The sequence below is a fragment of the Macrobrachium nipponense genome, chromosome 3 (assembly GCF_015104395.2).
Source record: "Macrobrachium nipponense isolate FS-2020 chromosome 3, ASM1510439v2, whole genome shotgun sequence".
Lineage (NCBI taxonomy): Eukaryota > Metazoa > Arthropoda > Malacostraca > Decapoda > Palaemonidae > Macrobrachium > Macrobrachium nipponense.
The window spans coordinates 137139378-137158125 of record NC_087202.1 but is presented as its reverse complement, the minus strand read 5'-3'; the positions used below and the strand labels follow the sequence as shown (position 1 = coordinate 137158125).

Genomic DNA, 18748 nt, shown 5'->3' with positions numbered 1-18748 from the left:
CTCATATTTGCCATCAGCTGAATTTCAAACCAGAACAGTGACTGCTTTGTTAGTATTTTATGACAAAATAATATGAGAATACATACAATATTATTGATCAGTAATGTATAACTTTTTTACAAGATTCAGGGAAAAGGTGCAAATTCATTGTTTTTATTTTGTAAATATACGTAGCCATCAGCAGCATGACATCGCTCAATTATGCCGATGTCGGTCCAAATCTGACTCCCGTTTCGTGTCCATGTTTTTTTTTCTACTGATATAGCATAGTCCAGAATGCATTGAACTTCCAGAATTGGCATACATTAATCAATTACTAAATTATATGATATATGTTGTATACTGTAGACTAGGCTACTGTATTTGTATGTATACGATACGTGTATCATGATATCATCATATATGCGAGGCTAACTTGTTAATGTTATTCAATTTCTCTTTGTACTGAATTATCATAAGCCAATGTGCATTGAACCTAGAGAATTAGCTGAAATGAATAATTACTATACCCATATATGTATATACTAGGTAGTGGTTCGAGTTATGATAATTCATCTTACGATAACCCGATTTTGACGATGGGTTAGCAATTAATCTTCTTTTTCTTCCCAGCTGGTTCCCATTTTCATGTGGGGTCGCTGTTTAGGATGAGCCTTTCCATCCATTTCTATCCTGCGCTTCTGCCTCATCAATTCGCTTCTCGTAAGTCTCCTCTCACACAGTTCTTCCATCTCTTTCTTGGTCTCCCTCCTCCTCTTCTTCCTTGAACCTCTATCCCCATAGCATGTCTCCCAGCGTGGTCATAATCTCTCAACATGTGTCCATACCATCTCAGCCTCCCCTCCTGCACTTTCTTTGATAATTCCACCACCTTAGTCGACCCCCCATATGTAGTCATTTCTGATCCTATCCTCTCCTGTCTTTCTCATGCTTGCTGTTTCCGTACCATTACAGCATTGCTGTTCTTACCACCATCTTGTGAAATTTTCCTTTTAACCTCAGCGGTACTCTTTTGTCGCAAAGAACTCCAGAGGCTGCTCGCCAGTTGTTCCAGCCTTTCTGTACCCGATGTTTTACTTTTTCCATACTTTCTTCCAGCGTTAACAAAGGATTCCAAATACCTAAACTTATCAACTCTATTTCTTCTCCACCAAGCTGAATGCTTTCTCTATCATCCCCCTCATTGGTGGTACACATACATATATTCTGTTTGAGATCTACTTATTCTCATTCCTCTGTCCTCCAGTACTTGTCTCCATCTTTCCAATTTCCTTTCCAGATCTTCCTGTTCCATGGTACTGCCTCCCTTACTTCCTCTATTATAACATCCATCACTATGTTAAAGATAAATGGGCTCGGAGCCGACCCCTGGTGTAACCTTACTCTCACCTCAAAACCTGGCTGTCTCCCCAACACTGCTCCTACTCTGGTAAGTACATCTCTTGTATCAATCGCACATACTTCTTTGGCACCATCTTCTCCCTCAGACTCCTCCACACCTTGTGCTTTTCCTTGAATTTCTCATTAGTTGCCTCCGACAAAATATACCATCTGTTGTTCCACTTCCCTTCATAAATCCCATCTGCTCTTTACCTATTTGTAACTTCTTCTCTCAGTCTAACATCTATCATCCTTTCTAGTATCTTCAAAGTGTGGGACATCAATTTAATACACCTATAATTACCAAACTCTTGGACATTGCCTTTCCTTTTAATTTTGGGATCAATATACTCCCATGCCACTCGTTTGTTATCTTTATTTTCCAATATGATACCATTTGTTTCTCATAGCATCTCCTTTCCATGCCTTCTCGTTACTGCTGCGTTTCGTGCCCATTCTTGAACATCTTCAATTCCTATATCAATATCCTCCAAAACCCTCCTCTTAAACTCTCTCTTCTTATCCCCTTCCCCTTCCCTCACTAATTTGTACCATTTAATTTTCCTATCCCTTTAGCTTTGGTTTTTTCCTTACCTTTTTAGCTTTAAATCCATACATAGCAGTCTGTGTTGGGGGCTACATGGTCACCTGGATTAACTTTGCAGTTCTTGACCTCCACCAGCTTTATCCTTTTATACAGGAAGTAGTCTATCTGGGAGCATCTTCCTCCACTCCTATATGTTATTAGGTGTTCCCTTTTCTTCTTAAAGAATGTGTTTACTATTGCCATGTCGAATAACATAGCAAAGTCCACTACATTCTCTCCTGGGTTTCTCTCCCCAATTCCATGGTCCCCATACACCCGACCAATCGCCTCATTTTCACTTCTGACATGGTCATTCAAATCTGCTCCACTATCACCCTCTCATGTTCTTCCAGTTCTTGCATTACTCCATCCATGTCTCTCCAGAAATTTCCCTTCTCTTCCTCTGTGCAACCATCTTGTGGTGCATATGCACTTATAATATTCAGAATCTCTCCTTCATAACGTATCTGCAATCTGGTGAAATGGTAATTCTTTCTATACACTTCTGTCACACTATATCCATCACTCAACTCTTTGGCTTTATATCCTTTCCATCGCATTTCTTACACACATAATATCTACTTTCTTTTCTGTCATCTAGTCAGCCAATTCTCTACCTCTCCCAGTCATGGACCAAATGTTAAGCTGACATACTCTAAATCCAATGTGAGCTTGCTTCTTTAGCTACACCCACTCTTGATGCAGTAGCCCTCACCTAATCACAGAGTTAGGGCGATGTGTCTGTGCGTCGTTTACGGAGTACACCCCTAGCATTATCTCTTTCCATATTTTGGGTCATTCCATTTTAGGTTTTGGCGAAGATTTTTAAGCCAGGTGCCCTTCTTGACACTAACCCTTCCTATTTATCCGGGCTTGGGACTGGCACCCATAAGGACTTGCTTGCCTCCCTGGTGGCTAGGTTGGTTAGCAATTAGTAGACAACAATATTTTGAAAATATTTTTAAATTTCACTCTTAACAAGTGCTGCCCAGCAGTGTGCAACCAGTCAGCAAGAGAGAGAGACCAAATTACAATAGCCTAACTTTATCCCATCTTCTAGTTTAAAGAAAAAAAGCAAAAGAGAATTATGAAAGTTTTGTTTTTAACGTTTTACTCTTTTGGTGAATGTTGGACAGCCATGAACAACCGAACGAGAAACAACATTTTGCCAAGTACAACCGAATTGGATAACAACATCCATTTGGCTCGTATTTCAACCACCGTGCGATAGTAAACAATTACTGCAATTGTGTTTATAAATGACGTTATGTATAATGGGACTGATATATTTTTACGTAATAACTTTGTTCGCTTAGATCCAAGGTCAGCAAGGAAACATACTGTTCAATTTAAACAAAGTTGTAGCTGAAGCTGAGAACACTTTCAAGCTGCTAATGCCTGTTATTGTGCATCGGTAACAAAGATAAAACTCCCGGAAACTTATCCAATCAAAGACAAGTGTAGATAAAGTAGAGAGAGAATAATTTTAATCAAAACTTCAGGTCTTGAAAGAATACTGTTTACTGCTGTTTTCACGCCAATAAAAGATAGATAAGTACAGGCAGTCCCCGGGTTACGACGGTCTCGGCTTACGACGTTCCAAGGTTACGACGCTTTTCAATTACTATATTCATCAGAAATTATTTCCAGGGTTACGACACATGTTCCAGAGTTATGACGCCTACAAATGCTGATCTGGCAGATGAAATATGACATAAAAAATGCAAAATAATCAATATTTAAAGTTTTATTTGCTGAAAAAATGCAATAAGAATGCATTGTACATAGTTTTGAATGCACCTAAAGCATTAAAAAGTAAGGTTTTCTTAGGATTTTTGACAATGTTCCGGCTTAATACTATTTTCGGCTTATGACGCGTCTCAAGAATGGAACCCCCGTCGTAACCCCGGGACTGCCTGTAACAGTAAAGCTAGTACTACGATGAAATCAAGTGAAAAATAGCAAACGGAATCACGTAATTTTCCTTATACAATAAACATGCCCACAAAGAAGTCTGTTAATGAAAAAAATAATTTAGTTCCCAACGAGACGTATTAAATTCATATTTAGTCTTAAAATTAACACATCTTATTACGAAAAGATGACCGGCCGTGTCTCATATAAGTAAAGTGTCTAGATGTTCTTTTATGCTACTAGAAGCAAAACAGTCGCTCCGAATTGAGTTAAATAATGAAAAAATAATGTTAATGAAAAAAATAATTTAGTTCCCAACGAGACGTATTAAATTCATATTTAGTCTTAAAATTAACACATTTTATTACGAAAAGATGACCGTGTCTCATATAAGCAAAGTATCTAGATGTTCTTTTATGTTAACTAGAAGCAAAACAATTAGCTCCGAATTGAGGTAAATACAACGAAATAAACTCATATTTGCCATCGGCTTCTTTCGAAACCAAAACATTGACCACTTTTTTAGTATTTTATGATACGTAATATGAGAAAACATACAATATAATAGGATAGAGTAATGTATAATTTTTAAAAGATTCACGGAAAAGATGCATACTCTTATGTATTTATTCCATAATTATATATAGGTGTCAGCAGCCTGATAGGTATCGCTCAATTATGCTGATATCGGTCCGAATCGAGTCCTATTTACCATGGTATCTATCATTGTATATGCTAGACTAACTTGTTAATGTTATTCAATTTTTCTTAGTACTGAATTAACATGAGCCATATGCATTGAACCTAGAGAATTAGCGTGAAATTAAGATGCCGTTAATGTATTAAGTAATTTACTGTGTAGTGTAGGACACTACTACCCTATTTGTAAAGATGGTATTGATTACCCTAGTGTAGGCTAGGCTATATGCGAGATACAATTTTTTCTACATGCCATGGGTTTTTCAGAACCTAACCCCATCATAAGAAGAAGAATACCTGTACTGTGTAGTGTAGGCTAGGCTACTGTATATGTAAAGATGGTACTGATTACCCTAGTGTAGGCTAGGCTAGTTTAATATTCTTACAGTAAATTAGCATGGGCTGACTTCCGTCCAAATCGTCTTACAACCGGTTGGTCGTAACCAATTGCTGTCATAAGTCGACAACTAGCTGTACTGTGTATTACAAAATATTTCACATTTACTGTACTGTATTAAAATATTTCACAATTTACGTACTGTACGTTACAAAATATTCACTTTTACTGTCTCTCTCTCTCTGTATGTGTGCTTTTCTTTGCTTTGCTTTGCTTTGCTTTGCTTTCTTTGCTTTGCTTTGTAGTGGAATTTTGATAAATCATTCAACTATAATGTGGCATCTGCTTGCTCTTCTCACTCTGTCAAGATTTTATTTTTCTATTATGAGTAACCCAGAATGCAAGCACCTAGTTGATGTAGTTTATCTTAATGTGATGCACACATGTAGTACGTATATGTATATGTGCATACATATATATGCAGACTAAAAGAAAATATGTGTGTTAAATGTAGTGCATTGAATCTCAATTTAGTACCATAGTGATGTCGCCAATTCTTAATCTATAGTCCTTGGGCCACAACATAATTCTTCCTCCATAAGAAGTACATGGGCGAGAATTTCATGTGAGGTACATAAATGTATAAGCTTAAGTTAGCAATTAGATTTAGATAATGGATTACATATATCAGAAACATGTTTTAGATATCAGATATTAAAAAATTGGGTTGGGTTAAGTAAAAAAAGGATGATTGTGATTTGATTTTGTTTCAGTAATCTGGTGCCAAAGAGTAAACAAACATCTTCTGAACTTAGGTTAGTAATGTTTTTTAATCGATTTTGGTGTATGTGTCGTGAATTACAACTTGCAATGGAGAATGATATGCTTATGGTTTGTTATCAATCTTGACAGAGAGAGCACTGTCGTCTGCACTGTCTGCATGCCAGGTGTAAGTCCAATTATTTCAGTAACAGTATATTGTCAACATCAAAATAGTATAGCAGAATGTGTTCTTCAAGTGTGAAAGATATCATTATTTGTTAAATGAATGATTAGCTTTGTAATAATAGGATTTTATGACCTATTCAATTTGAGCTCCATGTACTATTTCTTATGGAGATAAATCTCTGATGTGGCCTCCGACATCATGGCTAAAATCTTCAATAAAAATGCTGTACAAAAGAGAGAGGACTGGAAGTATGCACGGTAGGTGCAAATAGTTTTGCAATGTGTAAAACTAAAGAAAAAAAATAAAGCAAAAAATTTTTATATTGTATATTTTGTATTTTACTGAGCTCTTCTCTCTCTCTCTCATCTCCTTCCTCTCTCCCTCTCTCTCTCTCTCTCTTCTCTCTCTCTCGTCCTTTCTCTCTCCAGAAAAATCCTCTCTCTCTCTCTTCTCTCTCTCTCTTCCTCTCTCTCGCTCTCGCTCTCTCCAGAAAATACAGTAAGTAAGATGTTGCATTACTTGTAAAAAGAAACAAAGATGTACATGTGTGTGTGTTCGTTCTCTTTTTATATATGTTGTATGATATATTTTGCTCTACGAAATATATCATACAATAAATAATCATATAATAAATAAGAAGAGCCATTGCAGTCAGATGCTGTAAGTGTGGTGTATTTTAATATCACACACACACACACACACTCTCTCTCTCTCTCTCTCTCTCTCTCACTCTCTCTCATCGCTCTCTCGTCTCTCTCCCTCTCCTCTCCTCTCTTCTCTCCTCCCTCTCTCTCCTTTCTCTCCTCATCATCCTCTTCTCTCCTCTCTCTCTCCTCTCTCCTCTCTCTCTCTCTCTCTTTTTGTGTATGTTTAGACACCCACCTACACAAATTTCTTTTTCTTTACCGTTGTTATTCATACATTAAGGAGTTGGTTGTTTGATGAGCCTTCTCCACTGCCTTCTATCAGAGGCATCATCCTCCACCAAACTACTACTCTCCATATCTTCTTTCACTTTATCTCACCCTCTTCACTCCTCCCTCATCATCCATCCTCAACATAGTGGCGTCAGGAGGGTCTGGGGGCAGTCTTTTATGGCGCCCCCAAAGGCGTGGGTGAAGGACTATTTTCGTTTGAGTGTGCTAATCTTGGAAGAAAATGTTTGCCTTCATTATTTTAAGATATATATTGTGTTACCAACAAAACATTCTAATTTGCATAGTAAACTGAAGTTGCAAACTGAAATACGTAGTTTATTTTACATAAAATAGATATACTGTAATTAATTAATCAGCCCTCAAGTAAATTCCAAAATGTTGATAAGATAACTAAAATGTAGATTATAGTAAAGCATCACAGTAACCAGTAACTCTTAATAACCAAAGACAAGTGGCAAATTAAATAATTTTGACTAAAAAAGGATTTGTGGATTTAAACATTAGCGAATACAGGGGGCTAAGAAAATCATGAAACTGTACAATTTGTTGCCAGCATAGAAGTTAATACTAGAAAAAAAAAAGATTTTGTGGTAAAGACTGAATAGTTATAATGCCTGAAAAGAAAACTGATAAGATAAAAAATGAATTAGTTCTCTAACTATAGCCTAAACCTTACTTTTCTTTAAAGAATGTTTAACATGTTTCAAAATAATGAAAACAAAAAAATTAAAGTGATGGATGCTTAGGATCAACCATATGCAAGGAAATAAAACGGTATAAAGGTATTAGAATGCAAAGATAGACAGATATTGATAACAGAAAACCTAAACAAAGAAAAGGATTGACAATGAATTGTAGGACATTAAGTATTGATGCACGTTACAATGTTACAGTTTTATATTTCTAGCTTTTACAGCTGCAAATTTGTCCACATCATCAAAGTTTATTTTGTTTGCGATGTGAAGTTGTGTTGACAACTTGAAAGTGTTGCGACTTACGTCTTTCTCATTCGAGAATGGAAAAAGTTGCATAAATTAAAATTTCTTACCAAATTTTTTGTTGCAAGAGATAAATAAATAAATAAAATACTATGTATTGATAATAACATCCTCGGTTTTATGAAAATGCAAAAATAATTGTAGTCTGCTGTTTGTTATGCACAAAAAATGCTCACGAAAGAAAATGAAAAATTGATGGGGCTAACTATCCAATATCTTTGCACTGACTCTCAGTCACTCAACCACTTATTTTTTAAGTACTACATAATAAAATTTGATAGTATAGTAATTAACACACAATGATTACATTTAGTATATATAATGAACATTAAAGGAAGTCAATCTTTACTAAATATAAAATATGTACTGAAAACTCATAAAAACTTAGACTCTTAAGTTACTGGTTTCATAACCCCCATTTCCCCCAAAATGGATGTCTTCCCAACTTCAATTTGGTGCCCCCTCAATGCTGTGCCCAGGGACATTTGTCCCTCCCAGCCCCCCCTCACAATGCCTCTGCCTCAACACATACCCATACCCTCTCAATCATGCCTCTCTTTTATCACCCCTGTAATCTTTATTAAGCCGGCCTGCCCTTCTTATTTCATGATTTTCCAATCTCTCAAGCTGTGATATAACCATAATCCACCTCTGCATTCTCATATCTGTTTTCTCAAGTTTAGAGCCCATATTTATGAACCATACATTAACACTGGTCTTATCACTCTGATGTAGATCTTGACTTTTAGCTTGATTGACATTTTCTTATTACAAACCACTCCAGCTACCTCTCTCCACTTCCCCCACACAGCTTTTATCCTACTGTCAGCTTCAATCTCACATCCTCCCTCTTGGCTTAAAGTAGATCTTAAGTATTTAAACTTCCACCTGTTTTATAATTGAGCCTCTTCTTTCTTGTATCACTATTTTGCCTCTTATCTACTCTACTGCCCACCAAAACCTCTGTTTTATAAACATTCACCTTTAAGCCACCTCTCTCTAAAGACTCCTGCCACTCTCCAACCCTTCTGTCTTCTTCATTTTCTGCAGTAATCGGCAGATCATCAGCGTACAACAATTCCCACAACTCCTCATTCCTGATCTCTTCACTTACACTTCCAGGACCAGCACAAACAAAAATGGACTTAATGCTGACCCCTGGTTTAATCCAACACTAACTTCAAAGCTTCCTGTTAACCCAACTGCTGTTATTACTTTTTTACTCAATTTTGATACATCATCTCAACCAGCCTAACCAACTTTTCTGGGACTCTCCTCTTCCTCAAACACCAAAACATCACTTCTCTGCGGATTCTAGCGTATGCTTTCTGTACGTCTATAAATGCACAACAGAGCTGCTGGTTTCCCTCTAGCCTCTTTTCTTGTAGCTTTCTTACTATGAAGATGGCATCCACTGTCCCTCTGCCTCTCATGAATCCATACTGCTGTTTTCTGATCTTTACAATCTCGCTTAATCTCTCATCCAGTATCCTCTAAAACTTTCAACCAATATCGTTAGTTCAATTCCCCTGTAATTACCACAGTCCGTGACATCTCCTTTTGGCTTGTATATATACTATACCATTAGACTCCTCCCAGTCCCTTGTCATTACTTCCTCTTCCTATATAGCTTTTAATAAATCCAGCATTCATTTCTCCCCCTCTGTACCTAGAAATATGATCATTTCAATTTGGAACTGATGGACCAGGTGCTCTACCATTATTCATTTTACTTAATGCTCCCTTCACTTCTGTAGCCTGTATCTCCATCACTGGTCCCTCTATCCTCTCAGTATTTTCAGTATTTAAAAGTTGTTATATATCTATATAATTATATATATATTATTATTTATATAAATATATATATAATATATATATAATATTTTTACGATATAGATATCATATATAATATATATTTTAGACTATATATATATTATATATATATATTATATAGATACTATTATATTAATTTAAAAGATATATACTATATTAGATATATATATATTAGAGTATATATATATAATATATATATAAATAGATTATATGATATATATATATAGACTATATATTTATATATCGATATATATAGATATATATATATAGATCCATATATATATATCTAGTATATATATATTATATATTAATATAATATATATATATATATATATATATATATCATATATTACCATACATATACAGACTACATATACAGACACACTACATATATATGTATATATATATATATATATATAATATATATATATATATATATACTTATATATATATTATATATAATATTATATATATTATTATAATATAATATATATTATATATATATGTGTATGTATGTAGTATGCATGTATGTATACACACACACACACACACATATATATATATATATATATATATATATATATATATATATATATATATATATATATATATATATATATATATATATGTATGTATATATACAAATATAAAAACATGCATGAAATGTAACGGTAGGTCCAGAAGAGCAACGAAACAAGGAGAAGTGCTCGAAAGGAAACCCCCGTGCAAGCACATAAAATAAAATAAAAAATAAAAACATATTTATGATCGTCAAAAACAGCATCCAAAACACAAAAAGACATAAAAACATACTGCTATCACGATTCGGTTCCACTAGGTATGGGGGACCACGTGAAACCGAAATGAGGAGACACAAAGGGGTACGCTCTAATGGCGGCTCGCAGCCGCCGCCACGTGTGGCGACGACGACTCATAAAAAACCGAAATAATTTGGAAACGAAGGCCAAAATCACTCCCTAAATAGTGTCAAACATAATAACAGTACTTAACTTGGATGCAGAAGCAGATTGATGATCCATTGCAACGTAAGAAAGGGAAAAAGCGAAAAACACAAGGGAGTAAACAAAAACGTGTGCGTCTCGTAGTAGTGCTATCAAAGGAATGACGTCACAGCCGCTAGCTACACGGTAGCAGATAGTGAGCCATAGGTCAGCTCCCCTATCCTGAAGGGTTTTTGATGTAGGAGAGGCTAATTGGAGAGGGTCCCGTGGTAGTGGTTTTCACTCGCCCCAGGAACCATACCGACACCTTTCAATAAAGGTGAGTGAACCAGAATATTCTGGCATGTCCAGTTTAACAGTTCTCTGGTATTATAAGTATTTTACCCTAGAAATAGTGCTAAAGGAACCTATTTCACTGGGCGACACGGCTTCCTCGCCCAGAAATAGATTTTTCTTACGTCAAAATCTCTTATATATATATATATTAATAAAAGGAGCCCATAAAAACACCAAAATATAGAGAGAATAGTACTATATTACAGAAAAGGTAGTATTTATACCAAGAGGTCCATCCACAGGTAAGCCAATTTAGGTCACCCCTGCTGATAATCTTCCTTTAATCTTCTTAAGCGTTGGTTGAATGAAAACCTTGTCGATCGTATCTGAAATCCATGCTCCTTTTGAGATTTTCATTATCTGGTTCTCTTTTATTAAGGCCGATTCCATCATTTGACTCTTGTACCGGCAGTTGCTGCTATAAATTACACGTGACAAATTCCAGTTTATTCTATGGTTATGTTCATTTATATGGTTGAAAATAGCTGAGTTCTGTTGTCCATACCTAACTGATTGTATGTGTTGTATTAATCTCTGGGGAAGTGATTTACTTTTAAATCCGATGTAAGATTGGTCACAGTCCTGGCATGGGATTTGGTAAACCCCAGTGTCCTTGGGAGATGTCTTTTGTTGGACTATATCAGGGATTTAGCTAAGGTGTTTGGGTAAGTAAATGCAAAAGGGTTAGATTTTCCGAGGGTCTGAGTCACCTTCTTAATTGTGTCCAGGTGTGGAATTTTTATTTTATTGTTGGGTGTATCTCTGGTCTTGTCTTTAGGGGGTCGGTAGAAAATTATCTTTGCTTTGTGAATTGCTTTCTCAATTATATGGTCAGGATACTTTAAAGACGAAAGTTGCTTGCGAATTAGTTCAAATTCTTTGTCCAGGAAATCTTGGGAACAAATTTGTAAGGCTCTTAAGAACAGGTTGCTGGCTACACCTATCTTGATAGCAATGTCGTGATAGCTAAAGTAGTGAATGTATGAAAGTGAGAACGTTGGTTTTCTGTATACGGCAAATTTGTATTCTGTTGTGTGTGTGATTATTAAAATATCAAGAAAAGGAATTTTGTTGTCTGTTTCCCATTCAACTTTAAATTTGATGCTGGGCACTAATGCGTTTTAATTTTGAGACGAATTCATTAAAATTGCCCCACCTATTATCCCAAAATGTTAGAATATCATCCACATATCTCATCCACAGCATGTTTTTGGGTTTTATTACATTTATTACTGTAGTTTCAAAGTATTCCATGCACAGATTGGCTAAAACAGGTCTTGAAGGACTACCCATGCTACACCCAAATTTTTTTCTCTTAAAAACTGAAGAACGTCCTGTACTGGTACTTTTGTGAACAGGGAGTCTACGTCAAGGCTTAAAAGTTTTATGTTGTGAAGTGGTATATCTGCTTCTCTGAATTTGTGACAAAAATCTTCCGAATATTGAAAAAGAAACCCGCAAAAAAAAAAATTTACATTTAGTTTTACTACACACTCGAGTACTTTCAGGCCCTATCTGTGGCCCATTTTCAAGAGATGTTTGGGATGTTAGCCTGGGTCAAGGCCCAGCAGTCTTCTGGAACTACTTCTCGTTGAGCTGTCCCCTTATGTGATGGCTGTTCTGGTTTCCTTGAGAGTTGCTAATCCCCTCTTGTCGCTCTGATATCCTGAGCTGATGGTCAATGGGATTAATCCTTGAGGTAAGGGTGTGGTCACCAAAAGTCTGTTGGGCAGGAAACCTAATCTCCAGGTCAGCAGGGTCAATCTTAGCTTCTTTTAATATCAAAGCTCGGCTTATGGGATCTTCTGAGGTAAAACCTTTGTTTCCTTCTATTACTTTAATCTCTCTGATGAGTGCTCCTTCTACTACCCTCCTGTGACTAATTTTGTTGCTTTTGTATATAAGCCTAATGTTTTTGAAATCCATCCTATGGTCATTTTCCCAACAATGCCTAGCTAAAGTACCCCTGAGAGTTAAGTTGTACTGCCCTTCTATGTTTTTGGACTTGTCCTTATTCCCCTACCTGATTCCCCCACATATCTGTCTCCACAATTGATGGAATTGATTATGTATACCCCCGCTACATCATCTGTATTACTGTCTTCTCCTTCCAATTTATTTTTACCTACTTTGTTTTTTACGGTATTATCAAAGGTATATACAAATTTATATTTACTTTCTTTCATTTTTGAAGTGATTTGTTTCATTTTATGCATAAAAGGGAGGGCAACTATTTTCTTGTTTTCTTTATTTTATGTACTCTCTACATTTGCTCTGTAAAAAAATTTTCTAGCTTTGTTGAGTGCCCTTTTTCTGAACCATTCCGGGTATGCTAATGCATCGAAGCTTTTACCGATGTAATTTATTTCTTGTTCAATCTTGCAAGGGTCACACATTCTCATTGCCCTAAGAAATAAACCTGTTAGAACCCCTATTGTTATATCATGACTGAAAAGAGAAGAAATGAATATATGCGTTTGTATGTGTGGGCTTTCTTTATGTGCTGAATTCATATCCTGTTTCTTTTCTTTCTATGAGTATGTCTAAAAAGGGCAGTTTATTATAGTTACTTTTCTCTAAAGTGAACTGGATATTGTTATCAAACTTATTGAGTTCATCTAGAAAAGTTTCTATTTCATTATCATCACCTTGCAGAAGAGCAAAAATATCATCCACATATCTCCACCATCCTTGCAGTTTTAAGGTAGGGACATTAACATTAGACACACTCATAGAAAGAAAAGAAACAGGATATGAATTCAGCACATAGGAAGCCCACACATACAAACTCATATATTCATTTCTTCTCTTTTCACAGTCATGATAAAAAAATAGGGGTTCTAACAGGTTTATTTCTTAGGGCAATGAGAACGTGTGACCCTTGCAAGATTGAACAAGAAATAAATTACATCGGTAAAAGCTTCGATGCATTAGCATACCCGGAATGGTTCAGAAAAAGGGCACTCAACAAAGCTAGAAAAATTTTTTACAGAGCAAATGTAGAGAGTACATGGAATAAAGAAAACAAGAAAATAGTTGCCCTCCCTTTTATGCCTAAAATGAAACAAATCACTTACAAAATGAAAGAAAGTAAATATAAATTTGTATATACCTTTGATAATACCGTAAAAAACAAAGTATGTAAAAATAAATTGGAAGGAGAAGACAGTAATACAGATGATGTAGCGGGGTATACATAATCAATTGCAACAATTGTGGAGACAGATATGTGGGGGAATCAGGTAGTGGAATAAGGACGAGAGTCCAAGAACATAGAAGGGCAGTACAACTTAACTCTCAGGGGAGTGCTATAGCTAGGCATTGTTGGGAAAATGCCCATAGGATGGATTTCAAAAACAGTAGGCTTATATACAAAAGCAACAAAATTAGTCACAGGAGGGTAGTAGAAGGAGCACTCATCAGAGAGATTAAAGTAATAGAAGGAAACAAAGGTTTTACCTCAGAAGATCCCATAAGCCGAGCTTTGATATTAAAAGAAGCTAAGATTGACCCTGCTGACCTGGAGATTAGGTTTCCTGCCCAACAGACTTTGGATGGAACCCACCAAACCCTTTACCTCAAGGATTAATCCCATTGACCATCAGCTCAGGATATCAGAGCGACAAGAGGGGATTAGCAACTCTCAAGGAAACCAGAACAGCCATCACATAAGTGACAGCTCAACGAGAAGAAGTTCCAGAAGACTGCTGGGCCTTGACCGGGGCTAACATCCCAAACATCTCTTGAAAATGGGCCACAGATAGGGCCTGAAAGTACTCGAGTGTGTAGTAAAACTAAATGTAAATACTTAGAAGTAAACAAGTTACAAAGTGATTTTGTGGGTTTCTTTTTCAATCTTCAGAAGAAAACTGAAAGAAGTTTTGGTTTGCTTAATCTTCCGAATGTTTAATGTGACTGGGAGAAAAGTGCTTAAAAAAGGGGAAAGGAGGCCAGCTAACCATTTAGAAATTTTGTAATTGATAGGTCCGGCACATGAAACGATGGGTCTGAATGGAAGATTGTCTTTGAGAGTTTTGGGAAGGCCATAAAAGTAGGGTAATTTAGGATTAATTACTTTAAATTTCTCTAATAGTTCAATACTTTTTGTCTTGGCCAATTAATCTTACTTTCCGAAAAAATTCTGTGGGAACGTTTTGGAGGGGATTTTTCGACAGTTTGTCGTAAGTGTTTGTGTCGCTAAGGAGCTTGTTGATTTTGTTGAGGTAGAAGTCTTTGTCCATTATTATGATTTTACCGTCTTTGTCGGATCTACTTATTATAACATCTAACTTTTTTAGCGAGTGGATGGCTATCATGATTCTACGGGGAACAGGAAATTTCTTATTTAGGTCAGTTAAAGCATTTAATAACACTCCTTTTAAACATACCTCTTCACGGCTGTAGTTTTTGTCAGATATGAATTTATCAAAAGCCACTATGAAGTCTAGGTTGTTTTTGCGGTCTGGCATAAGGGCAAAGGATAAGCCTAGATTTAAAACTAAATGTTGATTTACAGGAAGGGGGGTGTTGGATAAGTTTAAAACTTTGTCTTGTTGCTCAAGATTATTCCATGCGCTATTGTCTATTAAGTTATTTTTTTTTTTTTTTTAAAATCTTGTGTAAAAGGCTGTTGGAATGGGTCACGCTATTATAGGCAGCAATGTTGGAACAGAATGAAATCAGATACCTGTATATGTGGTCCGTAGTGAGGAGGCGAAGATTAGACTGAGTTCCATATATCACTGCGTAGTACGAAGAAGTGGTTTTTCATATTGGTGATTCTTTCCTCCAGGAAAATCTTGTGTGATAGAGGGAAGGGGTCCGATTGCAGAGTCCATCTCCCGAATCCGTACATTTTTGGTAGTACTTGTTCCTTGAGGCATTCTTCAAAAAAGTGTTTTTGATTTTTCAGCCGGTGTAGTCTGATCAGTTCTTTCTCAAATTTGCGAAAAACTGGCTTGACTTCTGGAAGTAAGTGAAGAATCTTGGAAAGGTGGTTGAATTCCATAATGGGCCAAAAATGACTGGTAAAAATGTTCTGATACAACCGAATTCCATCTAATAAAAGGAGCCCATAAAAACACCAAAATATAGAGAGAAAAGTACTATATTTCAGAGACTGCTGTCTCCCTCTTCAGGTAGATGAATGTGAAAAATTGTACAGAAAGGTGGTATTTATACCAAGAGGTCCATCCATTTCAAATGGTCAGCTGGCCTCCTTTAACCTTTTTTCAGGCACTTTTTCTCCCAGTCACATTAAACATTCGGAAGATTTTTGTCACAGATTCAGAGAAGCACATATACCACTTCACAACATAAAACTTTTAAGCCTTGACGTAGACTCCCTATTCACAAAAGTACCAGTACAGGATGTTCTTCAGGTTTTAAGGGAAAAATTATCCCCCTATTCAGATCATTTCCCATAGGGGCTTGACAAAATAATAAAGTTAGTTGAATTATGTGTATCTAATAATGTATTTTCATTCGGGGAATCATTCTACAAGCAAAAATTCGGGTGTAGTTTGGGTAGTCCTTCAAGTCCTGTTTTAGCCAATCTGTGCATGGAATACTTTGAAACTACAGTAATAAATGTAATAAAACCCAAAAACATGCTGTGGATGAGATATGTGGATGATATTCTAATATTTTGGGATAATAGGTGGGGCAATTTTAATGAATTCGTCTCAAAATTAAACTCATGAGTGCCCAGCATCAAATTTAAAGTTGAATGGGAAACAGACAACAAAATTCCTTTTCTTGATGTTTTAATAATCATAGACACGACAGAATACAAATTTACCATATATGTACAGACAACCAACGTTCTCACTTTCATACATTCACTACTTTAGCTATCATGACATTGCTATCAAGATAGGTGTAGCCAGCAACCTGTTCTTAAGAGCCATACGAATTTTTGGTTCCTAGATTTCCTGGACAAAGAATTTGAACTAATTCGCAAGCAACTTTCGTCTTTAAAGTATCTTGACCATATAATTGAGAAAGCAATTCACAAAGCAAAGATAATTTTCTACTGACCCCCTAAAGACAAGACCAGAGATACACCCAACAATAAAATAAAAATTCCACACCTGGACACGATTAAGAAGGTGACTCAGACCCTCGGAAAATCTAACCCTTTTGCATTTACTTACCCAAACACCTTAGCCAAATCCCTGATTAACGTCCAACAAAAGACATCTCCCAAGGACACTGGGGTTTACCAAATCCCATGCCAGGACTGTGACCAATCTTATATCGGATTTACAGGTAAATCACTTCCCCAGAGATTAATAGAACACAAACAGTCAGTTAGTAATGGACAACAGAACTCTGCTATTTTCAACCATATAAATGAACATAACCATAGAATAAACTGGAATTTGTCACGTGTAATTTATAGCAGCAACTGCTGGTACAAGAGTCAAATGATGGAATCGGCCTTAATAAAAGAGAATCAGGTAATGAACATCTCAAAAGGAGCATGGATTTCAGATACGATCGACAAGGTTTTCATTCAACCAACGCTTAAGAAGATTAAAGGAAGATTATCAGGGGGGGTGACCTAAATTGGCTTGCCTGCAGATGGACCTCTTGGTATAAATACTACCTTTTCTGTAAAATTTTTCTCATTCATCTACCTGAAGAGGGAGACAGCAGTCTCTGAAATATAGTACTTTTCTCTCTATATTTTGGTGTTTTTATTGGCTCCTTTTATTAGATGGAATTCTGTTGTAACAACATTTTTACCAGATATATATATATATATATATATATATATATATATATATATATATATATATATATATATATATATATATAATATTTATATATATATATATATATATATATATATATATATATATTATATATATATATATATATATATATATATATATATATATACAGTCGGCGCAAAAAAAAAACGAACGCCCACTACATTTGTAAACAGATCATAGCAATGATATAAAAAAAGGAAAATAAAAGGGAAAATTTTAGTTCACTTATATTTTTCAATACTTTGACATTTCTCCATTATTTTTGAGTACAGCTTTTAACCTTCTTGGCATTGAATGTGCTAAATCTTTGAAATATTGTGCATCCATGTCTTCAAACCAAAATTTACGGATGGCATCCTTCAATTTGGGGAGGGACGTTTTCTCATCTGCTAGTGCCTTCAGTTTCCGTTTCATGTATGCCCAGCAATTTTCAATTGGGTTTAAATCTGGTGAATTGCCTGGCCAGTCCAATTTCTGATATTAAATTCCTTAAGAAGGTTTGTGACCTTGTGAAATCGGTGGCAAGGTGCTCCATCTTGCATAAATACACGCATGCCCAAAAGTTCCTTGTAAGGGACTAATTCATTTTCTAAGACATTTTCATAAATCTCTCCATTCATTGTCGTGCTCTCTGGGAGAAAATATAACCCCAATCCCCCACTACCCCCATATCCGCTGAAACATCCCCATACCATCACATAAGCTGGATGTTTCACAGTCTTGACTGTGTATTTTGATGCATAGCTGGTTAGATCCTTGGGGCCTCCTTACTTTTTGCCAGCGCTACGAATAATGTGGAAGTTAGATTCATCGCTAAAAACTACCCTTTCCCAATCCTTTTCAGTCCACTTCAAATATTTTCTGCAAAAAGCCATCCTTTTTTTTTCATAGGCTTAGTGAGGAGTGGCTTCTTTGCTGCAACACGACATGGGAGACCAAGGTCTTTCTGCAATCGATGTTGCACAGTCTGTTCAGATACGTTCCTAAGCAGATCAGGGTTTTGAGACTTCAAAATTTTGGCTGGCATTGATGGATGT

General features: G+C 35.9%; 1 protein-coding gene across 9 annotated transcripts in view; it reads left to right on the top strand.

Annotated features, from left to right (window-relative positions):
* LOC135222082 (gametocyte-specific factor 1-like) overlaps positions 1 to 18748 on the top strand; it is a 534139-nt gene that overhangs the window by 472979 nt on the left and 42412 nt on the right. For 2 of the 9 annotated variants that reach the window (XR_010316169.1, XM_064260256.1), the window contains exon 8: positions 5690 to 5731. The exons of 6 other annotated variants lie outside the window; for them this stretch is intronic. Coding sequence is in view for 2 of the 3 variants with exons in the window: in XM_064260256.1 (XP_064116326.1) it covers positions 5690 to 5692 (3 nt within the window). In the remaining variant the exon portion in view is untranslated. Of the gene's footprint in view, positions 1 to 612; positions 667 to 5689; positions 5732 to 18748 lie in introns of those variants that run through there. One more of the 9 variants, XM_064260254.1, reaches the window with a different exon arrangement.